The following is a 13,822-nucleotide window of genomic DNA, read 5'->3' on the forward strand; positions in this document are numbered from 1 at the left end:
TACACTACCCAGTTATATACCTTTTTTGCCAAGAATGATTTGAAGAGCTACATGAAGGGGTGTGTCTCCAGAGCTTACAGAGAAAGCATGGGGATCTGCTCCTTCCTTCAATAGGTGGTAAGCCAACTCATAGTCCTCGCTCTTCAGACACAAGGTCACAGGTGGTTCTGTCACAGGTCCAAGGCCATCAGGACATGCTACCCAAGAGGGAAAGAAGTAGCAAAATAAGAATAATATGTGGCACTTAACTTTGCAAAACATCTTTCCCTGTTACATGGCTCAGCTCACTAGTTAGATGTAAAATCTTTACCTTTCCTGTTAATCATACAGGTTTTTTTCACTGGACCAATATGACATGTTACCTGCTCTCAGGCAAACTTACCTCCTTTCTCAATGAGTGATGACACAAGTCTAAGCCGAAGATTATTCGTCTTAAACATATGAGGGATGAGGTCACTAAGGTTCACATCTGAAAGACAGCAGTCAGGAAAAAGTCCTCTCTTCTTGCTCTGCACTTTCTCGTTCTTGTGTCCTGTCAGAAGCAGCAGACTTTCAGCCCACTGCCCTCTTTCCAGACACCATTTGACCAGTGTGGTCTGGAAGGTGCTGTCAGCAGTGCAGAGAAGCCCAGGAGGGATTTCTATATGATCGAGGAAGAAAAAGTTAATATACACACGAGTTCATGAGAAGTACATAAACGGAATAGTACCTTAATAATAGTAAACGGGTTTTAGCATAATATAAATACGCCCTATCCTACCTTATTCTTACAATAAATAGTTTAATAGTCCTGTGTATTATGCTAATACTCTGTTAATATTTAAATGAAAACAAACAATTCATACAAGAATCTTAATTCTTAATTTACCACTTAATTCTTCATTTACCACTTAAATTCAAGAATGACTGACTCATTTATTCTCAGGTCCTGTTATGTCTGTTGCAGAGTAACTTGCCAGAGACTACAAAAATGGACCTTGCTCTGCAAAAATTTTAGATGTACAAATAAACAGGACTATCAGAGAGAAAAACCTTATACAGATACATGGAAAAAATCAAAACTCCCAACAGTGTCTAAACCAAGAGCAGAATACATAAAGGTGCCCACAATTTAGCACTGATAAAAATTAGTTGACTCAATTAAATCTCACAGGCTAATGTTTTTTTCCTTCAATTAAAATACAATAAATAGTCCAATAACTTGGTTGTGAATGCCAGATCCAAAATTTGTTCTGACAACACAGGGTTTTTTTGTGAAAAAAGTTTATTGATCAAAATGAAAAACAAATACATGAAAACTGTGGCAAATGTTATTAAATGACAGAAATATAAAAAAGCACAATACAGAAACAGAGAAGAACACCATCATCAACCCCAAACTCACCCTAGCCTACCTAAATAAAACAAGCGAATGAAATACATATACTGTAATTGAGGGCACATCTCAGGATGGGTAAGGCATTAGGAAAAGAATAGCATGTTCACCTCAGGCCAATTATTTTAAGGTAAAAATCCATTTGCACATTCTGTCCACCACTTAAAACCACTTTTTAATATCATCCCTAGAAGCACAATTGATTTTCATCATAGAAAGTTCAAGGAGCATTCAATTATAAACGAAGATTTCCAGGAAATTTGAGTGAGGGAGTTCTGAAGCTTTCAGCAAAAGAACACAGCATATTCAGCTGCAATAAAAAACATAAAATTCTCTGCTGGAAAGACGTAACAAAAAGACAGGAGAAATCAAGCAAAAGGAAAATATTTGGAAAAATAGCAATGTTAGTGGCCAGAAAGGATGAAAACAGATTTGACCATAAAGACCCAGCATCAAAACACTGAAGGACAGAGCCAGAACATATAGAGAAAAGTGACATATGTATTGAAAGTGTAAAACTGACAGAGAGGACTTGGAGAAACAAGCAATGCAGAATCTGAGACAGAGGAAGGAGAGACTGAGGAACAAAAATGAAACCTAATCTGGATTGAGAAGGGTGGCAAAGAATAACAATAAATATAAAATTGTTTTGCATAGGGATTAAGCAGCAGAAGTTGTCGATTAATTTAAATGAGATATAAATTTGCTAAGGAAGCAAGTCAAACAGGAGGCGTATTGAAAATTGGGGAGACATATTCATCTAAAACAGGATTCATATTTGCATTGGCACTGGAAATGAGGATTAGTTCATAACCTTTTAAATTCTGAATTTGGATGGGAAATAGTGGCCAGAAGTGAGCATTGAAAATACTATGCAAAGTAAAAGTCTTCTAACAGCAATCTCAACACAAAAATAATAGGACTAGCCATTTGTGTCACAACTGACAGAAGTTGTTTTAAAATTCAAGAGGCACTGAACTACTCAGCATACTGTGTTTACGAGAGCTGAATGATGAGAAAAATATCATGTGATAGAGTTTACTATTAAAATGTGGTGTTACTTGCTAAAAATTTTGATTGTTGAAAAAAATGCAATATCAGTTCTTTTGTATCATAAAAAGGTGGTTAAATTTATTTAGTCTTAGCTCCCAAAACAATCAAATTTGTGAATTTCAAATCAGGCATTAAAGGAGGAAAGAAGCGGTAGTAAAGGATAAATGAGAAAGTGACAGAAAAACATTAACTGTAATGGATAGTTGAATTAAAAAACTAACTGCTTGCCTTATTATGAGTACTAGCAAAAACTCTCAAAGGGGACCTACCCACAATTCACAAAACCAAAAATATAACAATGAAATCACACTCCAGTGTACCAGAAGTAATGACCATTAAACTTTGAAAACTTAATTGAGACAGTCTGTTACAAACTCATCCCACTCCTACTGATCTAGTATTGTTGTTGAGCAAACAACAACATTGTATTCCTAACTGTAACAGAAACAGAACTAAGGCAAACAGCACTTTCTGTGACAAAAAAAAAATTAAGAAAAGTCAGGAGCAGGGAGGCTATACAGGAATAATCATCAATCATGTCAATGTGCCAGGGAAACCACACCCCAACCTGATACATCTTGCAAACAACTAGATGGAAAAGTCTTCTTGAATAAAAAAAATATTTTAAAGACCAATTGCTGAGTTTACTGTAGGTTAAAACCAGCATATTTAAAATCTCAGAAGTTAACTGGCAATGCCAGCTAGCCTGTGGAAATACAGGTGGCTGGGACATAAATAAGCAACTGAACAAATCAGCTAAACTGGGGAATAGGCTGTGCCTCAGCTGTTAATTGGTGAATGGCCCAGAAAGTGTCCATGAGGTCTGTCAGGAGCTACAGAGTCACAATAAGTTGAGGTATCATGCTGCAGGCCATCTCTCTGACATTTTTCCATCCACAGGGGAGGAGAGGATCACCTCTCGAAGTGGCCATATTCAGACAGGATATGCTACCATACCATTTAAAATCCATGCTGTATCAAAAACAATGCCTGACCAGGCTGCACTAGATATTAATCAATTAGGCCTCAAGCTACCTGGTAGCCTACTATAAAGTTCACATTTGCACTTTGTTTATTATTCTGAGCATAATAAAGGGAACGAGGAAGTGGTAAACTACAGTACCCTGACAGCGTGGTAAGAGTATTGGATTTGAAGCATTCTTTAAAGTTCTACATACTGATGAGAGTATAAAAGGGAAATAGGATAACCCTAGGGCCTCTACTAAAAAAAAATAGAAGAAGAGAGTTTGGGATGAGGAGATTAGAGGACAAAAGGCTGCAAAGAGTATCCTGGGCCTTCCTGAATAATTGATTCTTCATTTTGCATTAGTTTGAGGAAAATGGTGAGAAGTTTTTTTCATATAAATGTATATAGCAACCTTAAAAATATAAGTTAATATGTTTTATAGCCTCCCAAACCATTTTTGTCTTTCTGCATGATTAAGAAAGCACATACGTAATTAAACATCTTGTGTGCACTAATTTGATTTTAGAGGTAGACACTCTGTGGAAGCACTAGCATTGGGAGAGAAATAGTGCTGGATTGGTACAAAACTTTGACTTTGGCATCAATACCAGCTTTCATACCACTATACCAGTATCAAGATAACTACAACAACCCCCCCTCCCCCCCAAGCAACCACCATCTTACTACACTTACAAACCCCCCCCCCCCCCCCCCCCACCGGTGCACTGCACAATGCATCACTTCCTTCTTGATTGCCATGAAACCAATAGGTTTTGTGGGGGTTTGAGGTGGTCCTGAGGTCCTGATCATGTCAAAATAATAATTGCCCCTTGAATGTCTGATCACATCAAAACATGTAGCTTAGTTTTGTGAAGTCTATGAACTAACACTGTTCCATAACTGTAGTACTGAGGGTCGGGGTGGAGGGGGGAGTTGAAAGGAAAGCTGACATTTACTTCTGCTACCACAAATCCCAAAATACTGGTACCGTACCAATTCAAATTTTTTTTACTATACTTTTCCAGTGCTGGTATATCACATAACGCTACATAGAAATCACGCAGACCCAGAAAAACTAAGGGCCACAGGGCTTTATGAAAGAGCAGAGAATCATCAAAGTCAAATGTTGTTTTCTAGTCCCATTTTCAAGGTCCGATAACTTAAAAGATAAATTTACAATCTGACATTCCAAAGTATGGATTTTAATTTTGGGCTGATTTTGTCAGCACTGAACCCAGATCTTTATCAGTAATTAGTCATTTTCTGTGCTTCATTAATTTCCATAATCCCCCAACAGACAGTCAAAATCCACCTTAACTCTTTGAGGGCTATTTATTTTTTCTCTGTTTTGGACCAAGGCTTAATATTTTCTCTAAAAACTCAGTTTACTGAAAAGTACACACATAAAAATATTTATTTATTACAAATGTCATTGTGTTTTATGTTTCATGAGCCTATACAATATGTGAATTCACAAATCTTTTACATAGCATAGTCCTGTAAAACATGATAACGTTAGAAGCAGCCAATGCTGTGCATTGCCACATTACACTTCTTGTAAAATGTGTTACACTGGTGCCAATGTTTCAGGCATCTGCTGCTGCATACTTAGAATGCTGTCACTGTGCAGCTGTATTTGCCAAGCCAGCCAGTGACTGTGGGCAGCTGTTGTTTCACGCAGCCAGCCACAGGCAACTCTCTTCACGGACCTGGATGCTGTCAGCTGTCTCCGCGGAGCCAGTTGCCATTAGTTACTTGTGGCCATCGGCAGCAGACACAGTATGCACCAACAAATGGCTGAAACCGCGGCACCAGTGTAACACATTCTACCAGCAACCTACTGCTACCAAAGAGAGCAGTGGGTTTTGTCGATGTTTACAGCTAATTACCGCTCTCTACCCCTGGATCTTGACTAATGTCAACATCCTCCTTAACATTAATGTGTCAACGTAAGTTGACACCCATCCTGAAAGAGTTAAATGATGTTCTCATTGACAAAAGTTACTCCCTTCATTCTTTATATCAGAAGACAGGCTTTTTGGAACTGCCAGTGTCCATTCTATTCATATAGAGGGCATCCTTTGTGGGACTGGACAAGTTATCCTGAGAACTTCTGTTTACTGATATTGTTATAGATATATTTGTAAGTTTAACAAGGAAAAAAACAATAAAAATTGGCAATAAGGCAAGGAATTCTCACACCCATGTGACGTAGAGTGTCCCGTGATACCAGGAGCAGATAACTTCTAAATCTTCTCTTAAAGAGACATGTTACAGTTAATGACTGGATTCTTTGAACTTGTCACCCTTCTCTACTTATGGTTCACCTATGAATGGAAGGTCAAAACCATTTCCCACTCCACCATTAAATTCTCTTTTGATGCCACCATGATATTCCTGATCACCAACAATGATTAGACATCTTACAGATGTTGGATAGACTGGTATTACCCATTTTGTTATGGTTTGTTTTGTTAAGACTTTGCTAAAATGCAAATTGCCAGCCACTCTTAATTTCAGCTCAAGTGTCAGTTCTCCTCACAGGGCCTCTTTGGAATTCAATCCCTGGGCCTTATCTAATAAAATGATCGATCATTTTATTAAAGTAACATCCCAGAGACATCATCTTGATTAATTCATTCATTTTCCACCACTTATCTGGGACTGGGTTACAAGAGCAACAGTCTTAGTGTGAAGTCTATGCACGGCGTTATGCATGAGGCCCCTGGTAAGTGCAAGCAAGGCAAGCCTAAAACAACCTGGCAGCGAACTGTCATAAATGAACTGAAGGAGATGGACCTAACATGGGGTGAAGCAGAACATGTAGCTCAAGAAGGACCAGATGGAAATGATTCATCAACGCCTTACATGTCTTTCAGATTAGAGGACTAATCTAATTTACTGTAAAGAATGAATTAACTCACAAACTGTACCATATAAAAATAAAATAATATTGTGAAGTATATGTATAGTCAGTTTAGCCACTAGCATTTTTGGTACCCTAGGCAAAGATGAAAATATTGCATCCTTATATAGGATGTTTTGATACCAATGTTCAGCAAGAGCAAGACCTGTGGGAGTGAGGTAAGCACTTACAGTTTAGGGAATAATAAATAGAAAGGGTAGGTAATTGGTCCCCATTAGTGGTAAGTGTGTGCATAGGGCACACCTATGTCGCCTACTGGGTTGACCAGTACTATTTACAGTCCCTCACATCGGTCAAGGTTTATTGTGTTGGGTGAGAGGAATCTAACACCTCCTGTATTTCTCTTTTCCTACTTGGCAGCTGGTCTTGAGATGCATTATACTTTGGCTTTAGTGAACTTTCCTTCTCCCACTTCAGAGATCATGCCACATTTATCCTGTTTTCTCTCGTTTGCTTATTCACTAGTTCATCCATGCATTGGCAAGTAGTACTGTTGTGCTGGCAGTGTTCATCTGGCAGTTTCTCTGTGCTGAGTGGAAAAAAGACTAAGTACCTTAAAACAGTCCATTCACTACAGAGTTATTATTGACAAATATCAACTAATAAAAAATAATGTGTCATCTAATTTGCTTTTTTTTATAACATCACCAAAGTTCAATCAAATCAGTCAAAGCACTGCTGAGATTTTTGGGGTATTTAGTTTTGCCATTGTGGGGAGGGTTTTCACCCCTAAATACTGATATATAAAAATGTCCCTGCTTATACCATTTTGCCAAATTTTAGCTTTGTAACTAATGGCAAATGGTGCTTTTGTTGATGAGTGAGTGACTGAGTCAGTTAACTTTGCATTATATATACTGTATATTTAGGTACTGTAGGAGGAGAATGAGCATCCCGGCTAGAAAACAGAAGAAGCCATTACCCGTACAGGAGGCCAGTGCAACGGCGCAGACAGATTGGACAGAAGAACAAATAAACAACTTTATGCCCAGCCAGTGTAAATTAATGGAAGGACCAGAGATAACTAGGAATAGGAGCAGTTCAATCCCCATTACCATAGGCGGTAGTGGTCCTCACATGGGAATCCAGTCAGGATACCCACTGGGATGCTGGGGAGTTTGGAAGTGCAGCCCTATTGGGGTCTCTGGGTATCATTAGAGACCACTGTCGGGGGAGGACCCCCTTGCTTTCTTTATGGCCCAGAAGTGTTTCCCGGAAGACACAGCATGATACTGGAATCATTCCCGGTTCTGGCTTTAAAAGACACCCACTGCCTCCTGACTCTGACTCATCCATTCATTGATTCGATGATTTATTGTGACTGTAATTGCATCTGTGGCTGATTGTTGGAAAAAGGTCTGTGGAAAAGAGCTTTGGAAGGAATAAAAGTCTTTTATTTTATTCATATATTGTGTGCTGTATTGCTGTGTCTGTGGTTTAGGACTCTCTGGTGCCCCTTGTGGTTACAATTCATATATATATATATATATATATATATATATATATATATATATATATATATATATATATATATATATATATATATATATATATACATACAGTGATCCCTCGCTATATCGCGCTTCGCCTTTCGCGGCTTCACTCCATCGCGGATTTTATATGTAAGCATATTTAAATATATATCGCTGATTTTTTGCTGGTTCGCGGATTTCTGCGGACAATGGGTCTTTTAATTTCTGGTACATGCTTCCTCAGTTGGTTTGCCCAGTTGATTTCATACAAGGGACGCTATTGGCAGATGGCTGAGAAGCTAGATTGCTTACTTTTCTCTCTCTCTTGCGCTGACTATCTGTGATCCTGACGTATGGGGATTGAGCAGGGGGGCTGTTCGCACACCTAGACGATACGGACGCTCGTCTAAAAATGCTGAAAGATTATCTTCACGTTGCTATCTTTTGTGCAGCTGCTTCCTGAAACGACATGCTGCACAGTGCTTCGCATACTTAAAAGCTCGAAGGGCACGTATTGATTTTTGACTGAAAAACAAACTCTGTCTCTCTCTCTCTCTCTCTCCCTGCTCCTGACGGAGGGGTGTGAGCTGCCGCCTTCAACAGCTTTGTGCCGCGGTGCTTCGCATACTTAAAAGCCAAACAGCCCTATTGATTTGTTTGCTAGAGATTGTTTTCTCTATCTATGTGACATTCTGTGCTCCTGACACGCACTCCTTTGAAGAGGAAGATATGTTTGCATTCTTTTAATTGTGAGACGGAACTGTCATCTCTGTCTTGTCATGGAGCACAGTTTAAACTTTTGAAAAAGAGACAAATGTTTGTTTGTAATGTTTGAATAACGTTCCTGTCTCTCTACAACCTCCTGTGTTTCTGCGCAAATCTGTGACCCAAGCATGACAATATAAAAATAACCATATAAACATATGGTTTCTACTTCGCGGATTTTCTTATTTCGCGGGTGGCTCTGGAACGCAACCCCCGCGATGGAGGAGGGATTACTGTATATATATATATACAGTGATCCCTCGCTATATCGCGCTTCGCCTTTTGCGGCTTCACTCTATCGCGGATTTTATATGTAAGCATATTTAAATATATATCGCAGATTTTTTGCTGGTTTGCGGATTTCTGAGGACAATGGGTCTTTTAATTTCTGGTACATGCTTCCTCAGTTGGTTTGCCCAGTTGATTTCATACAAGGGACGCTATTGACAGATGGCTGAGAAGCTACCCAACTTACTTTCTCTCTCTCTCTCTTGCGCTGACTTTCTCTGATCCTGACGTAGGGGGTGTGAGCAGGGGGGCTGTTTGCACACCTAGACGATACGGACGCTCGTCTAAAAATGCTGAAAGATTATCTTCACGTTGCTACCTTCTATGTGCAGCTGCTTCGTGAAGCGACATGCTGCACGGTGCTTCGCATACTTAAAAGCTCAAAGGGCACGTATTGATTTTTGACTTTGTTTTTCTCTGTCTCTCTCTCTCTCTCTCTCTCTCCTGCTCCTGACGGAGGGGGTGTGAGCTGCCGCCTTCAACAGCTTTGTACCGGCGGTGCTTCACATACTTAAAAGCCAAACAGCCCTATTGATTTGTTTGCTTTCCTCTCTGTTTCCTTTGAAGAGGAAGATATGTTTGCATTCTTTTAATTGTGAGAAAGAACTGTCATCTCTGTCTTGTCATGGAGCACAGTTTAAACTTTTGAAAAAGAGACAAATGTTTGTTTGCAGTGTTTGAATAACGTTCCTGTCTCTCTACAACCTCCTGTGTTTCTGCGCAAATCTGTGACCCAAGCATGACAATATAAAAATAACCATATAAACATATGGTTTCTACTTCGCGGATTTTCTTATTTCACGGGTGGCTCTGGAACGCAACCCCCGCGATGGAGGAGGGATTACTGTACTGTACAGTGTGTGTGTGTATATATATATATATATATATATATATATATATATATATATATATATATATCTTTTATTATCCTTATGTTATAAATAAATATTTGTATTATTTGGTTTATTGCAGCAAGCGTGTCTTGGCTATTTGTTGAAAAATAGTTTATCATCATGTTCAAACCACAACAGGGAAAGTTAAAGTTGAAACTGAATATTGTACAAGATGAGTAGTTCTTATGTAAAGAAGCTATTTTGTGCTATGTTCACGTACCTGAGCATATGGACAGGTGCTGAAGAAGTGTTAGCACTTCAGGTTGTTCAAACAGATTTGGGAGGTATCTCCAGTCGCTTTGAGAGCAGAACTGAACAAAGTTGGACACCACCTCTTCGAATGTTAAGTTCTCTGTAGTGCTAGGTGAGTCTTCATAAGCACCACAGGCCACTGCAGAAAAACAATAAAACTTCTTTATACATATATACAACATATGGCATCCACTATTTGAAAATCTACTGACCCTGGATGACAGATTAAACATTTAGGGCAGTAGTGGAAATACCTGGCTCGACCAACAATAAAATTCCATTACATAAAGTGTTTGATGCAACTGGAGAGACCTACCAGCTGAATCTTGATTAGCAGTTGTAGCAGCTCTTCTCCTTATTTCCTCTACTGCTTGAAAATTTTTGTTTTTCTTTAGATAATCAACTGCAAGTCTATTCTGATCATCTGTGATGCTTGGATCAATCCCCAGTGCAAGCAGCATTACTACATGGGCTGTTTGTTCTGCAGAGAGAAAACAAGTATAAAACATAGTGAAGACATAGATGACTCACAAAAGCCTTAATGGGCAGTGCTACAAAAAATGTAGAAACTACTCCATGAGTCTATCTCCATTATTATAATTACACCAAAAAGATCAGTTTGGTTTAAAAACAAGCCTTGAAAAGATTCCAGAAAGAAGCAGAAGGTAATTATATTTGTGGTGCAAAATATCTATGATACTTTAAGAAATTAGAGTCCATAGATTAAAGTTATGACCCTGCTGCAAAGCAGCCATCACAGGACTATACAGCAGAATGCAAAATCATACACTACTGGTTGGAGTAATTTATAGCTCAGAGTGTCTGACACATTTTGCTTTGCAATGTGGTCCATATTAACTTTATTTCTTTCCAAACAAAGTACATGTGATACATCTTACTTGTGATTTGCTCAGAAGTTGCATTATATAACTAGTTCAGCACTAAGTGATAGTGTTAATTGTACTCACGCTTGCGTGAATAGCCCTTATTACTGGTGTTGGCATTTGCCACAATGTGAAGTAATGTATATCCATCTTCATTCCTTTCATTGATTCTCTCTCTCAAAGATGTATCATTGTAGAGCAACCACATAATCAAGTCATTTTCCCTTGTATGTAGATCTGGGAAGGTAGAGACAAACAGAAAACCTGATAATGTACACAAAGAAAAGCTCACTCTACAAAGTCTAAGATGGAGCTGAAGGTACCATGTGGTCTAAGCTTTTGCCAGCAAACAAGTCAAGATACTCACTGGTTTTGGTGGACAGTGCCATAAGAGCATGAAGGGGGAAGGATCCAATGGTGTCAACTCTGGTTCCATGGTTCATGAGCCACTTAGTTAATGATGATACCCAGTCAATTTGAGAACTGCACCTGCTGACAATATCCTGCAAAAAGAAAAATATCTGGAGATTCCCTATGGTGCTCTAAAGAAAAATATTATAATGCAAATCAGAGGAATCCATGATAAGCATTCCTCATAAACAGCTGCCTCAACTGAAGTCATGTTGACCTGCTCTTTTCAGACTGCACAATACTTCTACAAATTTCACTTTATGGCCTGCTTTTCTATACTTGGCTGCAAATTTTATGGGAAATTATATCTTTGTGAAACTGGGGTTTATTCAATGACACTTCCTATGTCTTCTGGGCAGAGGTGCAAATACTAAGTGACTGACCTGATGATTTTGATAAATGCTTTCATACTAAGGTGAATATGTACCTGGAGAATCTTACCTCAAACAGTCCCTTTAAAGAAACATGAGACGTGCTGAGCTCTACTGGCAAATGCCTCTTTCCAAAAACAATCAGATAGTGCAGGATCTGTGAAAAGCAAAGATAAGGTAAATGACTAGTAGGAACTGGGAGGGATCAGGGGGACTGGCCATGTTAATGTGACATACTACTGTCTACTTTCCTTATTTTTGGAGCAGTCATTTTGCACCACTAGTGGGCAAATTACAAGTGCTAGTGACAAACAGTGTACAGAAGGACCGTAAAGACAAAGATAAAGTGGGACATCTTGAAACAAGGATGCTAAAGGAGGTGTGGATGCCAGCATCTACCTTCCAGAAACAGACTCTTCAACAAAGTCACTAATGAGTTGTGATATTCTGTAGAGCAATACAAAAATGACTCTTACCCTCCACAAATCCTTGTAGGCCAGTTTTTCAAACACCATTCTCCAGACATCAGTGCTGAATCTCTTCTTAAAAATTTCATCAAAATACACATCAGTACCAAAGACTGCAAGTGTAAAAAGTAGAAGATGTGAAGAACATGTGAAGGAACCTATGAAGGTATGGCTATCCATCTCAATGTAAAGAATTAGCTACTTACTTCAGAAGGTATTAAAAGTACAAAAACATCTTGATTGGCATGACTAGTTTTGTGTTGCTAAGTACTACTAAGACTTAAACCATTATAATTCAAAAAGTACTACAAATAAGCTGCAAAGTCATTCTTGGCAGCACAGCTGAGCATCTGAGGACATTTTCCTCTTTGGATGGTGAGGTACTCTATACCTGTCCTAAAATCTCTGGCAAACACCTAAAATACTAGTAAGCTGGCTCAGTGCTAATTATATATACAAAGAAATATTTTTTTTCTTCTTCTTCATATTTGAGGTAGGGGAGGAAGAAGGACACCCCTACCACCCCAAATATACTGAAGCAAAGATGCAATTTTTCACTCCATGCCCTTAGCTGGTACCTATTTCTTATGGCCTGGATAATGTCGATGGATCATAATATAATCACGATTTGTCTCCATTTTAATTAAGTACTATTAAAACCCTTATTCTTTTATGGGTTTGTGACTTTCATTTTTATTTTTTTAACTCAAGTTTCATAGTAATACCAACTATGTGTTTTGGGATTGAATTGGAATTCTTTCTTATTGGTGACGTGAAGTTTTTCAATGTATATTTGTCATACACTGTGAACCCCGAGGACCTCATGCATAATGCCATGCGTAGAATTCACATTAAAACATGGCGTACGGACAAAAGCGGAAATGTTCGTACGCACAAAAAAATCCAGATACATAAATCTGTGTGTACACCAACTTCCACGTTCTTCCGCTCCATAAATCCCGGTCAGCGTGAAAAGTAACACACATGCAGGCACCTGCCGCCACTCCCCAATTTCTCCCAGAATTACGACTCTTTGAATATGCAAATAAATATAAATAGCTCTTAAGCTCAGCGTTCTGTGAAATGGCAATGGCAAAAGCACGGGGGAAAATAGAAGAATTTCAGCAAATACCAAGTGGAGGCAAGGAAAAATGTACTATTTGTTGGTTTAAACAGTGGTATAAACAACAAAAGGAAGTTGATCGAGTGACATAGAATGTCAGAGAAACTCGAAAGCTCTAGTTCACAAAGTCGCACAGTGCCCGAAAGAAGTTGTCAGATATCAAAGTCAACGTGAAAAGGTGAGTCGTAGCCCACCGTCTGAGTGTCATATGAAAGCTTATTAGGGTACAGAGAAAAGAAAAAAAAAATAGGGACACAGTGGGGAAAAAAGCACAGAATTTGAATTTTGAAATGTCCACTTTAATCACATAGTTTATTTTATCATTAAAGTAGAACATCATAAACTTCATCTTAAAATCATTTAATTTACTATTTTCTCAAATCCCATTGTAACTAAAGTAGCACATTAAATGCTTTGTTTTGTATGTATTCTTCTATGGTTTCTATGTGTGTGAATCATTAAGTGCTTCTTAAACAGGCTTTCTCTTGCTCCGGCAGGACACAGAATCCATTACATTCGTGATATTACAGTTATCTGAATAATTTAAATACTGAGATGCATACTTGATATCATTT

At 38.5% G+C, this 13,822-nt stretch overlaps 1 protein-coding gene across 2 annotated transcripts in view; it reads right to left on the bottom strand.

Moving 5' to 3' along the window:
• The window catches only part of LOC114663651 (TPR and ankyrin repeat-containing protein 1-like), a 147,714-nt gene that overhangs the window by 119,821 nt on the left and 14,071 nt on the right, over window positions 1-13,822 (bottom strand). For both annotated transcript variants that reach the window (XM_028817542.2, XM_051936047.1), the window contains exons 5-12: window positions 12,134-12,237; window positions 11,728-11,814; window positions 11,243-11,378; window positions 10,960-11,112; window positions 10,308-10,472; window positions 9,960-10,130; window positions 383-640; window positions 21-197 (exon numbers count right to left, since the gene is read on the bottom strand). In XM_028817542.2, the coding sequence (XP_028673375.2) occupies window positions 21-197; window positions 383-640; window positions 9,960-10,130; window positions 10,308-10,472; window positions 10,960-11,112; window positions 11,243-11,378; window positions 11,728-11,814; window positions 12,134-12,237 (1,251 nt within the window). The remainder of the gene's footprint in view (window positions 1-20; window positions 198-382; window positions 641-9,959; window positions 10,131-10,307; window positions 10,473-10,959; window positions 11,113-11,242; window positions 11,379-11,727; window positions 11,815-12,133; window positions 12,238-13,822) is intronic.

This window comes from Erpetoichthys calabaricus, chromosome 13, assembly GCF_900747795.2.
Source record: "Erpetoichthys calabaricus chromosome 13, fErpCal1.3, whole genome shotgun sequence".
NCBI classification, from domain to species: Eukaryota; Metazoa; Chordata; class Cladistia; order Polypteriformes; family Polypteridae; genus Erpetoichthys; species Erpetoichthys calabaricus.